At 35.7% G+C, this 23,849-nt stretch overlaps 3 protein-coding genes across 5 annotated transcripts in view; 1 reads left to right on the forward strand and 2 right to left on the reverse strand.

The window, feature by feature from the left end:
- Nucleotides 1–2,775: 2,775 nt before the first annotated feature.
- LOC137276686 (uncharacterized) lies at nucleotides 2,776–9,040 on the forward strand. Of its 2 annotated transcripts, none has more exons than XM_067808302.1 (8): nucleotides 2,776–3,165; nucleotides 4,432–4,474; nucleotides 4,703–4,817; nucleotides 5,136–5,594; nucleotides 5,822–5,991; nucleotides 6,510–6,626; nucleotides 6,829–7,044; nucleotides 7,310–9,040. In XM_067808302.1, the coding sequence occupies exons 4-8, from the start codon at nucleotides 5,198–5,200 to the stop codon at nucleotides 8,198–8,200; spliced, it is 1,791 nt and encodes a 596-aa protein (XP_067664403.1). In that variant the 5' UTR covers nucleotides 2,776–3,165; nucleotides 4,432–4,474; nucleotides 4,703–4,817; nucleotides 5,136–5,197; the 3' UTR covers nucleotides 8,201–9,040. The 2 variants fall into 2 exon arrangements, with proteins under 2 accessions (XP_067664403.1, XP_067664404.1); XM_067808303.1 differs by having other exon boundaries at nucleotides 2,846–3,840.
- Nucleotides 9,041–9,326: 286 nt separating this feature from the next.
- LOC137278765 (recQ-like DNA helicase BLM) lies at nucleotides 9,327–11,918 on the reverse strand. Its single transcript, XM_067811276.1, has 4 exons — nucleotides 11,606–11,918; nucleotides 11,075–11,360; nucleotides 10,302–10,488; nucleotides 9,327–9,968 (listed from the first exon to the last, which is right to left on the reverse strand). The coding sequence occupies exons 1-4, from the start codon at nucleotides 11,916–11,918 to the stop codon at nucleotides 9,327–9,329; spliced, it is 1,428 nt and encodes a 475-aa protein (XP_067667377.1).
- Nucleotides 11,919–18,316: 6,398 nt separating this feature from the next.
- The window catches only part of LOC137277704 (furin-like protease kpc-1), a 201,887-nt gene continuing 196,354 nt past the window's right edge, over nucleotides 18,317–23,849 (reverse strand). The window contains exon 14 of one of the 2 annotated variants that reach the window (XM_067809584.1): nucleotides 18,317–21,420. In XM_067809584.1, coding sequence (XP_067665685.1) covers nucleotides 20,900–21,420 — 521 coding nt within the window. In that variant the 3' untranslated portion in view covers nucleotides 18,317–20,899. The remainder of the gene's footprint in view (nucleotides 21,421–23,849) is intronic. The other variant, XM_067809583.1, reaches the window with a different exon arrangement.

Genomic DNA, 23,849 nt, shown 5'->3' on the forward strand with positions numbered 1-23,849 from the left:
ACATATGTGAGTGAATGAAAGAATAAATGATACACCACGGCCTTCCCTCCCAAAACATGTTAAAGAACGCAAAAGTATCGCGAGAACACATGTGTTAACTCCAGCTGTGCTTTTTTTAAAATCTAATTTGAGACATTTTTGTTTACATTAATAATTAATTCAGATATCTTATTGTGGGGAATGGAATGGACATGAACAAAATGTTAACTGACACTGTCATACAACCCTCAAAAACAGAATGTGTAAAAGCGTCCTGAACACCTTTCCTGTTTTGTCAAATAAAAAGATCAACAAGAAAGAAAGAGGTTATGGAACTATAACCCTCAAGCATCACAAGCATCAATGGCGGCTCAGATCAGATCGGCGATATGTCTTATTTTTCACACACCTCAAATACACGCTAACTTTTTGTTTTGGATTATGAAACTATCACAACTATCACTATTACTTGCAAACACATTTCACCTGAAAGTATATTCACCTCCTAAGCGTTAAAGGTGTATGTGAAAGATGTATTTAAAGTAATAACTAGAAACACTCAAACAACGAAGAGTAGTATTTCAATGGCAGATCAAATCAGATCAGCGATATGTCACATTTTTCACACACCCCAAACACACCCTAACATTCTTTTTTAGATTATGAAACTATCACTATTACTTGCAAAGACATTTCACCTGATAGTATACTTCCCTCATAAGAATTAAAGGTGTATGTCAAAGATGATTTTGTAACACTCAAACAACAGCGTGTAGCATTTCAATGGCGGATCAGAACAGTTCGGCGATATGTCATATTTTTCACACACGTCAAAAACACCTTAACAATTTTTTCTAAGCCATAAAACTATTACTATTACTTGCAAATACCTTCAACTAAAGGCATGTTTCCATTCTAAAAATTAAACGAATTTGTGAAAGAAGTTTTCATAGGCACAGTTTAGTCGATCTGCGCGGTGAATCGAGAATAGAAGCCAGTGAGCTAGAACATACCGACTTGTAACTTTTCTGCTAATTACTGTCCTAACACGGTGACTAATACCAACTGTTTGACTTAAACAAAAGTGACAAAATAGTTAACTTATCTTCTACATGAAGGATTTCAGTTGTTATAACACTCAGCGAATTTAATCAGTTGCTGAAAATAAACCGGGCTCAATCTTAAATACTACGCTGCCGCTATATTGACTACACTGGTTACGTAACGACCCGAGACATACGTTCAGTGGCTTTTCGGGGAGTTTCGGGGAGTTTCGTCTCCCTGACAATATGAAGGAATAATTATAATGTTGATCACAAACAAAATTCTGACGAACATTAGGTGCGGCTTAAGTTAAATACATTTTAAAATGAGAAAACTTGAAGCATACAGATGTAGTTTTTATGTAACCTATTTTTGGTAAATGTGGAATATGACTCAACATGTTGGGCCAACTATGAATGTTATCTGGGGAGTCCCAGGTACTGTGTAGCGATCCCAGAATCTAACGCACCATTAGGGGGATTAGCAGTCTCATAAATTGGAATTCCGAACCAGAATTATTCACAGGACACCGTAAGCAACTGTAAAAAGCATACGCGCGCGCACACACACAGACACACACCAACAGGCGCGCACACGCACGCACGCACACATACACACTGACAGAAGCAAATTGTAATTTGGGGCATATGATTTGAAGACCATCTCCGTAGCGTGGTAGGTATCGGGGACCTGAAGACTGAGTTGCGATCCCTAATATTAGTGAGTGAGTTTAGTTTTAGCTTTATGTGGCGTCGGTCTGTAAATAATCGAGTCTCAACCAGGCAATCCCGTGATCAACAGCATGAGCGTCGATATACGCAACTGGGATACGATGACATGTGTCAACCAAGTCAAACAGGTTGACCAAACGATCCCGCTAGCCGCTTCTTAAAATTGTGATACACGACAATAATTCCATTTACAATGATGAGGAACCCAAGTGATGTGAGGACATTAAGAAAATCTGGTTATATTTAGAGCTTTCGCATAGCCGTGTGGGTATACAAAATAGAGAATCATGTGGCTCAGGACTGTGAGAAATAGTATAGTACAACATTCACTCCTGGGCGGATACAGCTTTTCTATGAAGAAGGCAAAAGGGGATAGGGCTGGTTCGCATCCCTGCACCCTCCTCTGGAACTGCCTATGCACTCAACAAAACTCTCGTTGAGTTTTTTGGTTGAAATGTGGAGGGCAGTTTTGAAAATTGATGCATAAGTGGCAAATATGATATCCGATGCTGTTTCTCATTTAGACTTCTAACACAATTATATGGTTCCGTGTATATTTAATTGAAAACAATGGAGATGCTTGTGCCATCTGAGAGCAGGGAGCCTATATAGAATATATATGGAGTATATGTTGTATACCATTCCCGCTGAGAGGCAGTTAGGCTCATTTTTTCGCGAACACGCTTTATATAGACTCAAAAACATATCGCAGGCCGAACGTGTCAAACGTTCGGCCACATGAAAACATACATTTGAAGAAGGAAAAAGTGGTTACCAAGGGCATCACTCGCCCAAACAAACAGCTTACACAGTTGTATCATTGACAGAGTTCGCAATATTTACGACCTTGACCCTATGGTATCAAACGAGAGTAGCCTCCCCTAGACGACGACAGCTGATTCTAACCACAGGCAAACTGCATTCGTAACTACTCGGGTCATTCCGGAAAGCCGGATGGCGTAACTACTCGGGTCATTCCGGAAAGCCGGATGGCGTCTCGTACCCATCTCGTGGCCATGTTACCGACTGGGTCTTGTCTAAGCGCAAACGGGCGCGGAGATGAAACTAGTCTAGATTGACGGACTATTTCCATAGAAAGATAACTCCGTTTTCAAGCATGGCTACTCCAAGAAAACACGAAGAAGAAGTTTGTTTAACTTGCAGAAAGAAGGCCGGAAGATTACTCAGTTTGAAAGGAAAGAAACTGGCACAGGATCTTGAATTTAGGGACAAGTTTAGGCAGTTTTTACGGATAGAAATTAATGACTCGGATATTCAGTTACTGTACATTTGCCGGTCGTGCCACAATAAAGTTGAAACCTTCGCAGTTTTCCAAGCGACTGCCATACGCAATGCCAAATCAGGACTAGAGCAACTACAACGTCCCAAAAGACTACTTTCAACGCCTAAGGTAAGCACACCTAAAAGGGTGAGTGTTGCGTGTCAACTCATTTCTTCTGTTGAGAAACTAAGAATTAGTGATGCTACCACATCCCAGTCAGACAAATCAGCCCAAAAGGTACGCCGAAGAAGATTGTTTTCGGAGGCTGCAACATCCTCTGTTGACGACAGTGGTGATTCGTCATATCGTTTTGACACGACTAAGCAGGATCATCTCTATGCAGCAACAACACAGCCACAGGAAGACCCTGTGAAATTTGAACATGTGTATGCAAAGCCTATTGTACGATGTGCCTCTGAACAAATTGACAGACCAAACAAGTTGTCAGCAGAAAGACTTATTGAGACTAAACCAGATACAAGTGGATGGGTCTCACACACTGAAGATATGTGTCAAGCTCTGACAAAGATGTGTGCAGCAGGAAAGAGTGTTCTGTATTCAAAGTCCCCTCAGTATTTATCTAACTGTGATATTTTTTCTGAGGCAGTGTGTGAACTGCAGAGGGTGTCCCCATTTTTGTTTTCAATTCTGCATGTTGCATTAGGTGACAAGATAACGCTGTCATCAAAGATTTCTACCATAGCTACCATCTATGGTATGATACTGCACTCAAACAACAATAAAGTGTCTGCTGTACAAAGACTTTTTACGACCACAGCCATCAGATATCATGCAGATAATATGGTACCTTCACTTAAATTACATGTTTAGTTATGTTACATTTACAAGCTCTTTTGAAGCATGTTAGAAGAGCTTGTTTTCTTTTTCTTTTGAAATAAGTAACCTCGAATGGATGTTATTACTTAATTTTATTTTATATACATACGTGCTTTAATACATATGTATTAATCATAGCATTCCTTCAATTGAAATTTGTTTTTATTTCTGGAAATTTATATTTTGTTTCCAATTGGTTTCATCTCCTATTTTAAAGTTGTAAATGAAAGAATACATTATGTTTGTTTATGGTGGGGTTGTTTTTCATGAAAACAAAAAAAACATTGATGTCCCTCGCTCTCAAAATCTCTGCTGGCAAAAAAATTCATTTTTGGTATGGAATTCTACAATGTACATGTATTACCATGTAAATTCACCAAAATATGCTACATGTACATTTTAGCCGTTACTTAAGCGTGATTATGTTAATTGGAGATGAAGTCATCAAAGTTTTTTAGGTCTTTTATTAAGCGACATAGTGTACACCACCATAGATTTCATATGTTTACAGTATTTGTTACCCGTTCATGTGTTTCCTGTTCTTTGTTTGAATTTAAGCATATTTGACCACTAAAGAGAAGATGGTATCCAGACATATAAAGTAAGTGATTTCTTTAAAACCCTAATTGACATATATATGGTAATCAAATGTTTATTGAAATATTGTGAAATTTTTATTATTTATATTTGTGTACGTATATAGCTGTATTCTGCTTAATATGATTCTCGTTAAAATAAATGTGCTTACTTTTTTAATACAGTTCTCTTCACCTCTTTGGAATGTATATTGTTCAAAGTAAGTTCCTAAATGTTATCACAAATATTTCAGCTTCTCTCAGTTCTAAACAAGATCCACGTCACACTGTCGGACAAGACCAAGGATCAGCTGTTGGACAGTTATGCAGCACACTGTGAAGATAGCATCATACAGACAATTTCTTCAGGTTATCTTGATGCTGATATTTAATTTCAGTAGAGGTTCTTGTACAATCAAGCCCCATTGCAGTAAATCCTTCCCAGTAGTCTTACACTATGGCATAAGTGCTTCAAACATGCTGTTCATTAAGTTTTGATTGTTTAAACAATCTGTGTAGTACAATGTGTACATTGTATAAATTCTCAGGTCACAATTTGTGTATAAACTGCTATCAATATCTGTAATGTCATACGTTATAGCATAGAATTATCATCATGAATCAGAAGTTCAAATTTGCTTGAAGAAGAATTGTGTGTATAAACTGATTTGTAATTTGTTTGTACAGGTTTGGATGGGAAGCTAAATGGTGACAATCTAGATTTGAGAGTAACTACAAATGATGTTCGAATGACAAACAAGAGTAAGGACTACCATTTCTTTGCTTCTGACTTTGTTGCGGACAGGATTGATGTTTCGCAATTGTCGAACAAAGCTCCTCAGAAAGAGGTGGAATCAGTGGGTGCAGATGACTTCCTGCCTACATGTGAAGAAATCAGAAAGTTTAAAGAATATGTAAAGGTCTTGCTGGCAAGGAAATTAGTAGAGCATGTAGATGCATTCAGCTGGATGAAAAGTCTCATTCCAACCCATGTTCCACATGCTAGACAAGTAGAGATGTCAAAGGCTTCATCAATTCACTTGTTGCCAATCATTTTAAAAAATGAGGCATCATACTCTGACTGTATTGACATAATGGATGCCTGCGTCAAGCACATCAACCACTGGTATGCCAAAGCAGGAAGAGGTAAATGTTTCATTCTTCCTATAAGATTCTGTTCAATCATGGCATCTATACATATATAGAACAATGAAATTTTTGAGATTATGTAAATGATTGTCATTTCATATATTACATATTACCTACATTTTGTATTCATTTTCATAAATTTACACACAGCAGTTTGTAGTTGTTGCATGATTTTCCTTTCATATGTATTCATATGCATTTAATCAATTAATACTTCATTTTAGGCTCAGAGCTTGAAACATTACAAGTTCCGGTGGGTGGGGACCAACTGACAAGAGTAAGACTCCAAGGAGCAAAAGCCTTGAGGGAAGGGACACACACTGTGCAGTCAAGATTTGATCAGTTGGAACCAGTCATTGTGGAAATGTTCCACACTCTTCAAGATTTTCTTGAGGTAGAGATGATACTATCACAAATATGTTGCCCTTATTCTTATGTAGACAAAGCATATGAGGGTTAGCGGGAATGACATGGAATGAAACATCCAAACACTTGTGAGTTTAACTGAACCTATCAGGTTCTTGAATACATTTTTTCTGCTGACACATAGACAAATAGCTTAACTTCAAAATTAACCTCTCAAGCAATGTTGACTATGCCAAATGAGTGTAATTGCCTGGTATGTATCAGTCCATAACTTTTCAATGACTAGTATGAATGCACATATTGAAATTGATGAAATATATCATATATTCGGGATTACACTTTCTTTGTAAAGTACATATTCTACTACTTTTGTTGGCTGAATTTGTGTGATAGCAATTAGGTGCCTGACTCTGAGGGTGTGGGGTTTGAATCAAGGATGGGATGCCAAACAAAAGGATTAGAGTCTGTACTTACAAAAAAGTGTAATAGCAGATACAACATATGTTATAATGACCTATATGAAAATGTCTTTGCAATTATTGGCAGAAATTATGCAGGAAGTTTCTCAAGCTTGACAAGGGAATTGACAAGGGCACGCTTGGACATTTGAAACTGGTCATTCAAAGGTCAAATGTTGATGGTAAAGTGAAAGTGCGGTTTAAGGTACTTGTGTCTCTTTTTGATTACTTCCGTCGAATTTAGCAAAGTGGCAAAAGAGTGACCGTAGGTACAAAAGCTTCAGCTGTAAGAGAAAACTATGACTGATAATACAGTATTCTACACCCACAATATGGTGGTTATCAATTTGCTTAATTATCACTACATATTAGCCATGAACCTGAATGCTAAACTGTATGTTTTCCAGGCACATGAACAGTTTGTAGATGTTGTGGGCACATCATACTTTCTTCAACTGACGAAGCACATGTTTGGACTCAAGGACTTGAGCGATGACTTGAAACATCCAGATATCCCACCAAAGGTGAATTTGTGGCACAACAAGAAAAAGGAGGAAGTGTTCCACAGAATCATGGACCAACTTTTGGATAATATGTTCATTCCACCAGTGGACCAGAAAAAGGTTTGGTTTGGTTTGTTTTATTATGTGCTTACCATACAATATGTATAACTATTTTAGTGAATGAAATGAACTGCTGTTATGATTTTCATTTGGAACTACTGGAATTTCAATAGAATCTGTTTGAAGGGTCTAGAAATTTGCTGATAACATTTCCGATAAATTTTATTGTTACATTTGTTTGTTCCTTAAAGAAGTGGCCTTTTTATTCATGTGTACATAATATTCTCAATGTAGCATTTCAACCCAGTTTTGTTTGTACCCCTAGAAATCTGAAGCAGACAAGTGCAACATGACAGTTACAGTGGAACAGACCAAGACAAAGCTGACTCTTCCAGTGGTTAACAACCAAATACAAGTCCGAGTAGGTGCTCCAGGAAACATTTTTGTGCTTACTGCTACTCCGACTGAAGTTGAGAATGGGGTATCTGTACCTCTCCCAGGTTTTACAACCCCAGTTCTTATTAACAAAGATGTGTCAATGGGAGATGATCTCCACAACTATGTTGTAAACTTCATGAACTGGTACTTTGTCATACTTGTGTTTCAAGATGGTATCTCAGAAGGCAACATGTACTTGAACAACATTACTCTGAAGTTCATGATACCATTCTTCTACTCACACTCAAGCCTTTCAAAGTACATGTCCGAGTGTATTGACTATATTCTCAAAACTGAGATCATGCTGTCCTCCCGCATGGCTATGAAAGTACGTGCTGCATCATTTGTAAATCCCACTGGCAGACAGGGCCATAACAAGGCAGCAGACATGCAAAAGGAAAATCAGGTCCTGGTGTTAAAAGGTCTGATAAAAGGTCTTGGTGCCAACAAGACAGAGAAGTCCATTGTCAAAATATCAAAAGTTGCACCAGTTGTTGAAAGCATTTCTGATAATGTAGTGTCTTTGACAAAATCTGCTGACTATCACACAAGTCACAGACAGAGATCATCTTCTGATGACATCAAGGAGATACTGTCTGTCCTGCAGACAAGTAACCCATGGATAGTTACTCCTGGAAGGCAGCTAAAAGGGTTCCAAGGTATTAGTCAGACCCCGTTTTCCTTCAATGTGCAACAGATGAGAAACAGCATCCAGACTAATGTGGACCGTCTGAAAAGGGGAGTTGTGTTTGTGCCTGATGATGATGAAGTGGAGTAAAAATGACTGTAAGTCGTGGATTGAAATTTATACACTAATACAGTTGTCAGAACATTCTATTTTGTGGGCAACTGATTCAAAATTGTACTTTGTGACAGTAAATCCACTTTCTGATACATGTTGACTGTGTACCACTGAAAACAAACCTGACTTTTTCTGTGTGTCAAAACCTTAAATGTTAATTGTGCATACTGTTCTTGGTGTTACACAAGGAAAGGACAGTACTGTATTTGCATGTGACATTGGTAAGGATTAAGGTCACAATATTTGTATCTTCAAAAGTACAAATGTCAATGTTTTCACTTCAATGTAAGTGTGTATGAGAAATGATCACATTAAGTCCAGTTAACAATAAGTAACATTTTTATTTCTTAGACTTCAGACATTCTGCACAATACATTATGATCATATAAGATGACATGAACATAGGTTTAGTAAAAAAACATTGATGCTACCAAGTTGACATGTAATTTGCATGAAAGTAATTGCAGCCCCATTTATTTTATAAAACCAGGAAAGTGTATGGCACAAAATTAGCCTTTTTACACAATGTAATTACATAACCTGACCTGATAGAATTTGAGATTGTGCAATTGTCAAATGTAACATAAAAATCTTTTTGCATTTACTTTCATGCAAAACTATAGTTTTTAAATTTTCTTTGATAATTGTTTGAGAGGGTATTATGATGGAAATATATATTTTGTCTCACGATTGTTGATTCACTTATTTCTTACATAATTTGTTCTATGGTCTATGTGTATATCCAGTTTGATAATCTTATACCAGAAAATAAGGAGTTGGGACAATGCTAACTGTAATAAACTTTGTGCAAATTCAGTGATCGTTCTTCATGCCGGGTCCTATGGCCCTTTGAGTCCCCTATTTAAGATTCCAAGTCACTTCATGCAGCACATAATTGTTTTCATGGGATTCCTGATGATGAAGTATCACAATATACCCTTCCAGATTTAGTTGAGTACAATACTGGGGACCCTCAGGTAGCTGAATCATTGTTAGAATCAGCAGCCCCTGTCGACAAAATCTGCACATCCTCAGCCTTACATTTCTGAGAGCATACTTGCTTTGTCCACACGGACTCAAACAATTTTTATGATCACATATTTCACATTCCTTTCTGAGCTGTCCTGCAGTTAATGCAACAATCAGCTGGGTTATCAGAAAAGATGACTGAATCAAAACCAAAATATGAAACAAGCTGCAGCCTTAAGCAAGTGGTCCTGTTTGTACAGTACTTGATCATTGCCTCTGTCATGTCCTCACGATTCTTTGCAATGTCATTCTTGTTGTAATACAGTAGGGCACTAGACTTTTTGCCATCTCGTCCTGCTCGACCTATTTCCTGGAGATATTTCTCAAGGGTTGTAGGGGGTTGAAAATGGATTACACGTCGTATGCTAGGTGCATTCAGACCCATGCCTAAGGCAACAGTGGCAAGGACCAACCTTATTTTGGGGTTTTCTTTCCTCAGTTCACACACAATATGGGTTTTCATTTCATCTGTGTATGCCTTGTGGTACTGGGCAAAAATTCGGTTTTCTGGAATGTGTGATTCTGTAGGAATGTATGCCTTTTCCTTTAGATGTCTTGCTACATACTGATAGCAGTATCCCAGTGCCTCATCATTGTTGATGTAAACAACTGTCAGAGGGAATTCAGCCAGACGATTACTAAGGTCTTCAGCAAGTGGTTGAATTAGGTTGTCTAATTTTTCGTGTTTCCTGATATTTGGCAGACGAGTTTGAATCTGAAAGAAGTGGGTTTAGATATAGCAACTGCTCAAATTTTCATTTGTAATAGACTGAATTTTTTAATTGATCTCTCATGTAATAATACATCATTGCTATTATTCAGGTTACTTGTGTCATATCCTGTCAATACATCTGGAGTTAGCATCAACTCAAATGGTTTGCTATTTCCTCCAGAACATACATTATGTACATGCTTTTACTGAAATGACCTACAAAAGTAATGCATGTACTACATACATTGTTTCTATGTTTGGTCTGCCATCTGGGCATTACCATAAGGATATCTAGTGTAATGAAAATGTTTTTGAAAAAAACAAAACAAATGATACCTCTAGAAAGATGTTGACACGATCAGGGTTTATTCTGATCGTCTTAAAGTCAACAAACTGAAGGTCTGCAGCAAGTTCTTTAACGGCTTGAGGGGTAGCAGTTGCAGTCAGTGCCAGATGAGCGGCATCAGCAAAAATGCAGATAACCTCTGATAATTTCTTGAATGCTTTTCTAAATTTTGGACCCCTGTAGAAATGAAACAGGATTTATAAGGCATTTCCATGGTATACAATGCATAGTGGTATCACGTGCTTGTCTGAAGAACCATTGTTCATGGATACACAATTTATTAATTAATTTATTAATTTCATGGAACTCATTAAGAGATTGAAATGTTGCTCATATATTGTAACAGTGTTTTTACTTCAAACTTATTCTTTCTGCTTATTAGCAGTCAGGGATAAATATTATCTTGGTTATGTTTGAAGGATGTGATATACTGTATATCTCTGTTAACAATTCAATAATATTCAGAAGTGTTGTTATTGACACCCAAAAAAGCATACAAATGATGTCTAAATGATTCCTTTTGGAATGACACATATAGCAAATTGAGTAAGAGAGTGAGTGTAATATAATGCTATGTACAGCAACAATGATGAGCAAATGCTTTAACCACTTGGCTACCCCACCCACCTCGTATGTTCTTTAGAATCATGAGGCAAATACTTTTTACTTGCTAACTCAGTATTGATGGTTTGTATTTCAACCAGGCTGAAGAAAAAGTTCTTCCTCATTGAAAAATGCCTTAAGTTATCCTGCTCATGCTCACCATTCAGATATCATGTGCACTTCATCAATAACAACGGCGCAGACTTTTTCTTGGAAAAGTGGAGATCTGAGTAGACTTCCAACTGTCTTGTTGTTGAGAAGAGTCTCCGGATGGGCATAGATGATGTTGAATTCTCCCTGCCGCAGTTCTTTAATGTTGACATAAGTTGGCGCATGAATGTCATTTTCAGTTACTTCGTCTTCATCTTCTTCATTCTCCTCCTCTTCTTCTTGCTTCTCCACATCAGTCTGGCGTGAGATCATCTTGTAAGTCTTTCCAGCAGTACCTGTGAATACACACACCATCGTCAATTCAGTACTGACAAATGAAAGGGCTTAGTTACTTAATAATATTGTTTGTATATATAGAAGTTATGAGCAAACACTAAATACATACACACACTCATACGGTATGGGTGGGAACACCCTTATTAATATTATGACAACATGACGTTTATGACACTCCATCATGTGATGGTGGTGACAGTCTGAATTACCATTTACGATCTCAATAAGAGAAAAAAATGACTACCTTGTGAATTAAGAAAACAGGCTTTGATCCCACGGTCACACAATGACAGAACCTGGTCCTGCATCAAGGAATTGAGTGGACACACAACGATGACCATCCCTGGATTTGACATATCCTTTTGGAGCAGCCACGGTAAAAGTTGAAATATAACACTTTTGCCATATCCAGTTGGCAAAACGGCTATACAGTCATTTCCCTCGTAAAGATGTCTCAGTGTTAACAGTTGCTGATCCTTCAGCTCAAAATTAATGTTTAAATTGTGCTTTGCAAACTTAAGCGAAGTTTCAAAGTTTGGCGGCGTCGCTATTTCCATGCTTCGATATGCAGTGACATGTTCACACGCTAAATATTTTATAATATAACACAGTAGTCACTGTAAGTAAGTTTCTTAGCCCGTTAACAAATATCATTACCCAAAAAATTATATGATCACAGAAATAAACATTAAAATCGAAATAACTAAGAAACTATTTCAGACTTTTTCACATATTACTACGCGCGATTTGATTGGTTTGCCACGATTCTTGGCAATAATGGCGTACGAGAGGGGTACGAGTCTTCTTGCAGGTCACGGAAAGAGACGAGTAGTTAAGAAGGAAAAAGTGGTTACCAAGGGCATCACTCGCCCAAACAAACAGCTTACACTGTTGTATCATTGACAGAGTTCGCAATATTTACGACCTTGACCCTATGGTATCAAACGAGAGTAGCCTCCCCTAGACGACGACAGCTGATTCTAACCACAGGCAAACTGTAGCGCAAATGTGGTTGCGCAGCGTAGAGAAAATGACCAGTCTTCATATATGCGAGCGAAATTTGTCTGTGTTCTAACTGTGCTCTTCCTAAAATCACTGAGCTTTGGCATCGTCACTGAAACCGTTTGGGTTAAGATAGAACTTATACTTGTATGCTGCTTGTCTGACCTGTATGTTTTCTACTGCAGTAATGTTATATGACACACGAAATGGGCGTACGTGTGGGCTTAGGTCACATCGATCTCCACAGATGTTATCTGGGTATTCTTGCTAGACTCTTGTGATTATCGGCTCGAATTCCAAATTTGCACCGACATGTACTTCTGTTTTTTTCAGTTCGTTACAACAGTTTCAACAACGAATTGTTGTCGTGCTTGTTTATCTTTGCTTTGTTTGTTTCTTAGGGGTGAGGGTGGGTACCGCGAAACATTATCTATTTATCCCTGAATTGAAATACGTTTCATATTATCTTCATTACTTTATAAATATCGACTTGGCAAAGATTTTCATCATACATAGGCTGTATAGGATATATCTGCACATGTGTCACGGTCATGACACACAGGTCTGAACCTGAACGTGCCGTATGTATCATTCAAATGGTTGGCTAGGAGTTACCTCCCCTTTTTGAGCAGACGCTCAAATCGCAACAAGATTGATAAACTGAGGTTCTTGGTGTCATCACGTGTACTACATATATGTAGCGCAGGTACGTTTATGGACAAATTTGCTGTATTTGTGTGATCTCCGTTGTGAAAAGATATGCTAAAGGTCATGCGACTTTATCTTTAATATGTATGAACATTTCTAAAAAGGAAAACTAGGGAAATGGCTTGTCACAATGATTTAGTTTATTCCCATACAATTCATGTGATACAATAATGAAACCAATATCTATACTTAGCCTCATATGATTGGATGATGAAATACAAGACAGGTATACATCACATCCAGCCCTCTCAAAAACACACAGACAGACAGACTGACAAACAGATGTACACTACACTTGCATCAGGTTCATACTAGCAAGAAAACTAGTGTCAAAGCTGAAGGCAATCAAATCATTCATGATTACAAATCGCATGAGTTAACTGTACAGAACTTGTTGAATTATTTACAATTCTCCCTTTTCCAAAAATGAAATATTCTCATTTACAAATAAAGTAAACAAACATGACATGAGTATGAACAACTGAATTAAGTTAGCACTTCAATATGACAACAGTATGGAGAATTTGATGGTGCAGCCTTCTTTGTTCTTTTCTCATATCCATGTTAAAATTAATTAGAAATGTAACCAACATTTAACGATACATAGAACTGTAATGTCCCTCAAGATGTAGTTTAGGGGAATTTTATGTGAAGACCTAAATAATATAAATAATTGCAATAAACATCAATCCCTAAAATCTAATCCCAATTTCAATGGTAATTATCTATTTATTGAAATGATTTCATGTGTCATACAGATTTATTTACTAAACAATTAAAGGCATTCTCAAAATTAGTAACGATACGGACAATTTATTTACATGCCGATGACATATTCCACAGATGTTAATAGCAAAACCTTGACACATGCTTTATAAATGTTATAAGGCATGGGCTAGAATGTTGCTGAAGTTGTCATTGATTTTTGCAATTAACAGGTATCAACTGATGTGAACAAACCATACATGAAATTCCTAATGTAAGTACAAAGTAACTGATGTAATTGGCTCATAATGGTTGTGACATAGAACATGAAACACTATGAAAATGATGTTAGTATTCATCAACTGTGATAACTATTAAACTAAAAGAAAACTACCCTCACCTTCTGGTATCTTTCAATGGAAAAAGTCATAAAAACATATTTCTATGATAGCAATAAAATGTTGTTACCGATAAAATATGTCAGTTCACACTATATATTGAAATAAAACAAACCTGGACAAATACAGAATATGAAATAAATGACTATTATGTACAAAATGTATGTTGGGAATAATAAAGTGTAAAAGCAGTGACATTTTCACTGATCAAGCATGTGACAAAAGTTAAAACTCTAAAATACATGTACTAATTAGCATAACTACTGTTATGTTTATTACAAAATTATATATAAAAAACTGTTGTGTTAATTGTCTACTGTGCAGCCAATTTTGTTTGAGTGATGGTCATGTTAAATTCATATCAAGAAACATTATGAAGTTCTAAATTAACTGTGAAATTTTTGTTTGTGTCCATGTTACATTCTTGATAATTGGTTCTAAATATACAGTATCAGTATTTTAAATGTATACATTATTTGGAGCTATGCGCCAGTCTTCCTTTATGGTATACTCCTGAAAACTCTAACACCATTCCTTCAGTTGTTCCAAAGTGGAACTTAATCAATTAATTTGTAAATGAAAGTAACAAAACACTTTCCATAATCACAAGAAAATCTGCTACAAGCAGAGTCTATTGTAAAATCCTACATCACTATAACTGTCACGCAGTAATGACATAAGTGTTCACATAATGGTGGGTGTAATCTGTCTTGTGTGTAGTACTTGCCAAATCATATACAACGGCATGTAGGTTAAAAGCAACAGCATCCCAATAAATATAAACAATATAATCGGACATAAGTATTTGCTTTTTAGCTGTTATACTACTATTTCAAATTTAATATAGCTACGAAAATATTATTACCACATGTTACTCATCTCATTCATTGACAATCTAATCGTACTTTGATAATAAGCATGGCACACAAACAAATAACTTACATAACATGTGTGGAGTGATCCAGCAGAATATTTGGTACCTCAAGACTCCCACTGTTTCAGGTGTATCAGTTTGCAATGTTACTAGCATCAATCACCTGTTATTTGACACATATCATGTGCCCCACCACTCAAAATTGCAAAAATATGAAATCTGAGATTATCTTATTCTAACTTAAACATAAGCCACATGTTTATGATGGAAGAAACCATCAGTCACACAAAACAATCAAATTTGAAAATGAGACAGCAATTAAGAGGCTTATATATAATCAATGCAATATTACTGCAAACACACCTTGTTAGACTACCTTTACAGGTTTTCAATTATTGCCATGCGACTTGTCATTACATGATTTTAGATCTTTTGGCCATAGCCTTTTTAAAAGGTTACTATTAAAATGTAACTTCAAAGCAATTAGCAAGCATTATTAAATTTGTCATTGTCGGAGGTAAATGATGCACACTCCTTGAAAATATATTTCATAAGATATCTGTTCATGCTGAGGCCATGCACACAGCCTTATCAACGCATACCTGAGTTTCATCATATGCCCTTTGCCATTTCATTATATAAACTTGTTCCTCTTTAAAAGATAATGTTATAAAGGTTCAAGTCAGCATTATTAAACAATTATTGGATTCCTGATACGTTATGAAATCAGAGTCAGATATGTACCCAACTAGCATCATATCTTTCTTATGTCATACGTGTTAGAAAAGCTTATCACAAATTGTAATCAAGATGTCTTGTACATACTTATCCTGCTATTGCGATCAGTCACCCAAAATCATTACATACTTGCTAATTATTGAAACTTTTATACTTCATGGTGTATCTCTTAATCATAGGAAACTGCTGTGAACACAGTGCAACTCTAGGATATGCAAGAACTAAAAGGAATACTATATTCTGGGTTCCTGAGATATCAAAACCATTCTCTCATGATGAAATGATTATGTCTAATGATACATATAAAACATTCTATATGAGAACATGTCGCAAAGTACATATAGCTTAAAACCACACTTGCAGTTTTAGAAAAAAAAGTCTGACAGTGCTAGGTGCAGGCCAAGTAGGTCAGATGCTTATAATTTTGTTCAGATCACTTAAAGAAAGTCATTTGAGGTTTATTTGTACTTGATGTTATTTTGACATAATTGGTGGCATGGCATAAAGAAGAAGGTTACTTAGACAACATTTAAACATTCCACTTACATTTCCAAAGAATAGAATTTGTCAAAATGTATTAATCCCTGCCTTAAACTAACTTTAGTGAATCCAGACAGGTGCAATAATTCTTTTTGGTGCATTTGAAATTTATTTGGAAAACCCAAATATCCAGTGTTATAAACATCTTTATTAATAAACATCTAGGTACACTTTATACATGATTCATAGTGATATAAGTATGCAGCATACAATTAACTGTTACATTGTACAGTTGTTATGTGAAGATGTTTTTGTTGGTTAATCTTAGTTCTATTTGAATTTAAAAATCAACTTTCAAAATACCACATTATGATAATGAAGATAATGTTCATTGACAAAAAATGATTCATTTCTAATAAGATACACAGACATGTGTGCCAAGAGTTAATTAGGTGCAGTTCAGTTGGAGATTCTCTCAAATATGAGACGTGATCACACACGAGTTTCTTATCACATATACTCGTTACTACTTTGATCAACTGAAAAGGTTGTGATATCTCATGGCTGTTTTAAGGAACGTCAGATTGGTTTTGCTGGAAAGTTCAAATACCATCATGTTAAAGATCAGTTAAAACAATTCGGCAAAAAAGACTGATATATTGTTGCAAACAATTGTAGCTGCCATCACAATATAAATACAATGCTTCCTTTTCACAAATGATTTGAAACCCATAATTAAGACTATGTCAAATACTACAGACCAGAGATGCCTTATTATTAAAATTTAAGTCCAAAGAATTTGACTGTAAGTATCAATCATAAATGTGTTACTATACAAACAATAATTACACATTGAAAAAGTGGCCAACAGAACATTTGTAAGGATCAATATCTTCACTCTCAAATGTTGCAGCAATAATCTTAATTCTGTTTTTCACTAGCCACTGAAAGCAATTTGTGTCTGGGTAAAGCATGTCAAATTACAGTGACAGTTTCTGGCAGGGTTAGTCACATAAACTTAAAGCCAAACTACTTTTCATGTTTATGTCCATGAATGATAGACTTTACCATAATAATGCTGTGATACTTATTACTTTGATCAAATATTTAGTATCCATATTCCTTATGTGACATCCCCTGTCGTAATAGCATTTAGAAACTGGTTACAGTTAGAAAGATGTATCTGAACAGTACACAAAAATTGTAACAAGGAGAATAAATGAAATATATGTATGAAGATATATTATTCCTACAACTAGCAAACAGATTAAAATATGAGGTATAACAAATGACTATGAAGTAAAACAACAATACTGATGACATATAACAAAAATCTGAACTAATCAAGGCCACAACAAATTAATTACCTTTTTAATTTAATACCTAATTAAACAAGAATTTATCTATCCCTCCTCTATATGTAAGAATGTTCTTTTAGATGAATGCATATGCAGGAAACTAAATTGTTGTGGCCATTCTAGTCAACATCAGCAGTTCGTCTGAGGTATGAGGCTATTATTTCTATACTAACTTAGAGTATTATTTATGTCAAACATAATGCCTAGTACATATACCAGCATGGTAGGATTATGTTGTTTAGAAATATGCTTTGTATGTATGTTTAGTTTTCTGTTTCATAAATCATCACAAAATTTCTGAAGGGAGAATACATAATTTGGGGAAATTATATATTTCAACTTATATGGTTTTGTAAGAGTCTGTCCAGAAACCATATACCGATATATGGTCTCTGGTCTAATCTCACTACAAAAAAAAAGTTTACTCCATTATGGCACACAATTGGTATTTTCAGTTTGAAGAGATTTTTTTCAAAACTTTTATCTTGATGGAACATAACAGAAGGAACTATGTCAAAAGTCACTATAACTTATGAACTTATCAACCTTGAGTAGTTTATTGGCTATTCTCAACATAAAAATGAAAGTATCTCCGCAGGAATATACTCTATACCATAACCAAACTGTCACAACTTATTTTTCATTTTTGATATACTCTAAACCATCATCAAAATATCACAACTTACTTTTCATTTTTGATATGCTCTTATACCAGAATCAAAATGCCACAACTTATTTTTCATTTCTGAAATTCTGTTTTTCTTCACATGTTCCCTAAACGTGGGATAATGCTTTCCATGAATCAAGTGACAGGTATAACCTTAAACTAAGAACCAGCCAGAACACAAGTCATAATAAATTAAGTGACGTAAAAAATGCACACGGAGCACTAAAAACCCATATGTGATGTTATCTACAACAGTGATTGACATGAGGCAAGACATTACAATCAATATAGAAATCAGAACAGCTAACACTTTTGTAAGTTCCAAAATAAACATCAACTAAAAAAGTAGAAAAAAGGTTGGTGATTTGGATCTATTACAATACAGGCTAGGATACAGTCAGCAACACACTACATACATGATGGGTATATAAACAATGACATGATATACAAAGTAAGGCCCATTGAATGAAGTCCACGCACGAGGAGGAAGATTCAATGCAAGTGTATTGACACCTCTTGGCGACACCTGAATGGCGATGACAGTATGCTTCCGAGAACTAGGATCTTCCAAATATACATTGTACATGATTTTGAGAACATTTGGCACTTAAGATGGAAGAAATTGCATCTTCACTCTTATATACATTCCTAAAATAAGATGAAGGATTTGTGTAGTTTCCATTCCATTATTTCCATGAAAAGCTTGTTGTAATGCAAGTCATGAATTCAGGCATCCTATTTGTTCCTTATTGCCCTCTACACAGCCTTGTGCTAATAGTTTAGTGAACCAATCTCATCATTATCATGATGGATAGAATCTTATATTGACAGCAGTGGTATTGCAGTCTATTGGTCCAAACACGGCTCTTAACATTTCAAGTTTAGGACTGTTTTCTGGACTATTATTGACTGAGCTTATTACACTGGACAGAATCTTACCAGATTGTGGGTTTGGACAAGTGGCTTAAGTCGCAGACTGGTATCGGGCATATACATGTTAGTTTCAAACTAATGGGTGAGGAACAGCTACTACAACATGGAACCAATTTGTCATGTTTCAGTTAATAATATTTGTTTCTTTTTAATAAAAAAAAAGCCCATTTTCTATCATAAAAGCATGCGTAATACATGTAAAATGTATAAAGAGAGATCTGTTCTCATCTTGACTGACCAAGGAATATTTGGCTTGTGAATACTGGATAGATGCTGGTAGTTATACACAATATGAACTCAATTCTCATATCAGTCATGACCTTTCTTCAAGATGGTTCGCAGGATAAATATTCATTAAACTATCATAAGAAGATAATATCAATTTCATTGAAGTTGATCAAAATTGATTTCATGGAACAATTATCAGAGATTATTAAAATCTGGTTGAGCTATAAACGATGGGAGGAATAAGAAGAATTAATGTCATACCTTGAAGCTAAAACATGAAATATTGATCCAATATGGAAGAGCTTCAAATTTTATAATTTCATGCATAGTTCCGTATTAGTCCTTTTCCAAATGGTTTCTTAGTTCTACAATGCAGCTTCAATTTCATAATGGAAGCAACTTTGTGATACAAAGGCCACTTGTCTCAGTGCTCTGTGACATAGACTATAAGTGGTGATTGTCTAGGTTAATATGTTAAAGCAGATCTCTCAACTAACACATTAACTGGTTACGGAGGTGATTCCACTTAGGTTGCTACATCTAATCACTATGATTCAATAACCATGGTGATCTGATCTAAATATAGCATACCAGAGACTGTGCCATAACCTCAGTATCACAAAGGTGAATTTTCTGTTCCATTTCAGATCCCTGCAATGCTATCACTCCCTTGAGAAATGTAACATATTTCAAACCATTTCCTGATGAAATAACAGTTGCATGAAGATCTTTCTGTTTGACAAGGAATTTGTGAGGTGGTTCTGATACGATCATGTCTGTGTTTAATGACATAGGAACATAGTCAACATGTGTGCAGTATGTGTGCATGTATGCATACAAAGTTGTTATGGTATAAAATAGCTGTTAATATAACAAACAAATCATATTCACATTCCACTATGGAAAGAAAATAAGAAAAACAAATATAAGAAATAATATTCTGTGTAGTCTTGAGTAACAAAGAGGGCATAATCATGATATTATTTCCATTTTCCTGAATAAATATTCATATTTATAAAGTATGAAAGAAAATGAAGACGTAAGTTTGTTTTTCTTCACATACTGTAGCACCTTGTCAATCTAACAACTAAATTTCTAATCACATGATGTCATCAAGTCCTACATTAACAAAATGGAATAATAGAAAACACAAAATCTTTAATCATCCAGTATTTGATGTCCCTGGGCTGACAGGGTTAGTAGCCACACACCTCTGTATTGCCCTCTACACTAAATCATCATAACTGGTTATACAATCAAACACAGACATGAGGGATCACTGCATAAGTATGGATGTCCCAAAATACATCCCAGCCATATATATCAATATAGACATGGCACAGCACAGATGTTGAGGCTGAGCAGCTTGAAAAGTATCTCCAAATATGAATATGATTGCTGGCATTCACACAAAACTTTTGGTTATTAGTTAGATATACAAATATTATCAAGCTTTTGGCAGCTGAATAACACGAGGAGTTCGAGAATAATATGCCCCTACTTCTGCGTCCTCGCCAGTGAAGTCTGAAGACACACCATTGTATCTCCCTTTGGAAAAGTCAGGGACGTAATATCGTTTTACCCGCCAGCACAATTTGCTTTGGTCACGCGCCTGCAGGATTCCAAAGACGACAGAAAACAATAAAATACCTCCTATACATAGCATTATTGCCCAGGCTAAATGTTTCATGACATCAGGATCCAAGAAGTCCCATATCATTTTCTTTTCACATAAATCATTTTTTCTCTCGAAACCATTATTACACTGGTAACAGTCATCCGGGAGTGCTCCCTTGCAGGTGAGACACGATTCATGACAGGGCTTGCACAGCCCCTGTTTGCTCGATAAGGGTTTGCTGGAATTAGGCAGAATTGGGGCCAGACGCACAGCCTCAACACTGCCGAAGTAATGCTGGGGGCAATGAGCTACACAGGTGTCAGACATCTTGAAGTAGCCAGGCTTGCATTCTGAAACAAACAGCATATATGTCTCAGTCAGAATTCCCCTATTTGTATGGTAAAGATAAACAGCATTAAATGCTTGAATAATAATTCATAGGAATCAGTTCGTTTTGTAGTAAGTTCAAATAGACGTCTCTGATTGAGCAAATATGAGATGTGCTTTCTAGCACATATTAACATATGTCTTCAAAATATCTAGTCAAGTTTTGTGTAACTATAAACAGCAAATCATAACAATTGCACAAGGTGGTGTTGTTGACAGATTATTTTAAAAGCAATTGAAAATTTGTGCTATTGCAGAGATGCCAGTCGCTATGATTCTGTTTTATAAATTTTAGCCTCAGACCACGCCAGTACAAATGCACAAGAGAGTCTACAAAATTTGAAGAAAATTCATCACTTTTTGAATCTATGGACAAAAAATGTAAATTTACCCTTGTAACTGCTATTTGTAACACCTTGAGCACAGGCAAACTGTAGCAAACTGTAGCGCAAATAGGGTTGGCAACATACTTCCTTCGCTTCAGTTCGAAAATATTTTTCATGTAAAAATAAATATCACCACGATCAAAGGTACATATCCATTTCCTCACTCGGTTGCACTCTCATAATTCCAACCCCATATTTAATAATTACTGACATGAAATATATTTTATTTAACATTTTATGTGTCACGAAAGGATTATCAGATCATTCTTCTCGTCAAATCCCCCTGCCATCTTCTTGTTCACAGAAGTAAAAGTATAGGGGAGTTGAATCTAAACATAATACTTGTTGAATTAAGTATCCACCATATCGAATACTTGGGGGTTAGCTCCCCTGCTTCATTAGCACAATATTCCAGAAGTGTTTTTATGTAGAATAAAATTCTAACAACAACGACAACAGATGAAAAAAATAGACACCAACAGTTTCATGGTAAAATCAGGCAATATGGTATTTCTTTTTAATTTCTGCTTACCATTTTTCCTTTACTCCATTGAAACAGGGGCTGGCAGGGGGAATGAAGGTGAAGAACAACCTAATATATCATCAGTGGTGCTTAAAATGTTGAATGAAGTATATTTCACGCGAGTAATTCTTAAATATGGAGTTAGAAATTTGAGCAAACAACCCCGTGGGGAAATGGTTGTGTTCCTTTGATGCTGGCAATATTTTATTTTGGTATGGAAACTGTTATTCAAACCAATGCGACGGAAGTATGTTGCCAACCTTTGCTCGCTTCACTCACATATAAGAAGACTGGTCATTTTCTCTCTTTTACGCAACCCTATTTGCACTACAGTTTGCCTGTGCTTTGAGGTTGGCATCTCTGATAAGCAGAAATACGCTGATAAAGCAATGACAGATCAGAACCATTCAGCTATCAAAATCACTTTTGAGATCCTCAGCACACAATTATGGAGTAAATCTACAGGCGAGAGTTAATTAAAAATCCAAAATCACAATATGCCAGGATATCCTCTAATAATCTGTCAAGACAACTTGGATGAAGAGAAAAGGAAAATTTATACAGGAAAGATAACATGATACTGCTTGTACACAAGTGAGAAAGTACAGAGTATAAAAGATTCTGTCTAATTCTGTCTAATGTTCATTTCAAACCATACAGTCTGATTTCACAGAAATATCATTCAAAGAGGTAAAGCTCACTCCTCAACCATAAATGAGAATAAGTTGTCAATATCATCTATTTTTTAATCAGATCATTCTGATTGTTCTTAAATTTTGTGAACAAATACCTAATCGAGACAGATCCTTTCATGACAAACTTTGTGGACTTGCAATATTTGTTTCTCAGCTCATAATCAAACAGTTCAAATGTAATACACATGCTACATAAGTAACTGACATAAAAGGTGTGTATTTCATGATGCTAATATACACTCAACCTTCTAGGGTTATCTCTATTTGAACTCACTCATCAATCAAACATACACGCTCATAAAACAATGTATGGTACTAACTAGAAAAATACTTTTTATAAAATGCAAAACAGGGCTAACAAATCTAAAACACAATATATTATGATACATATTTACCTATAGTGACCTCTGCATTATGCATACCTGGATTAATATTTCTAAAAACCTTTGAATCCATTGATTTAGGGACAGAGATTGCATTTTGTTGAACAAAAACATATGTTTTTGTTAACCTGTTATTGCTTTCCACATAATCATGCAACAAGATATTGAAAAATATTTTGACTTGGTATGGAATTTTGAACAGATTTACTCAATTAGCTTGTTAATAAAGGAAAATATATTTTCTTGTGTAAACACTGTGGACCTACTGTGTAGTTTAGATATAAAAAAAGATAACATCCAAAAAGGCATGTTTATCACCACAGCTGTTTTTTGTTTTTGCCATTTCAAACTTAGTTTCATGCACATAATCACATTTGCTGACTTACATGAGGATGAGAAAGATGT

The sequence above is a fragment of the Haliotis asinina genome, chromosome 3 (assembly GCF_037392515.1).
Source record: "Haliotis asinina isolate JCU_RB_2024 chromosome 3, JCU_Hal_asi_v2, whole genome shotgun sequence".
Lineage (NCBI taxonomy): Eukaryota > Metazoa > Mollusca > Gastropoda > Lepetellida > Haliotidae > Haliotis > Haliotis asinina.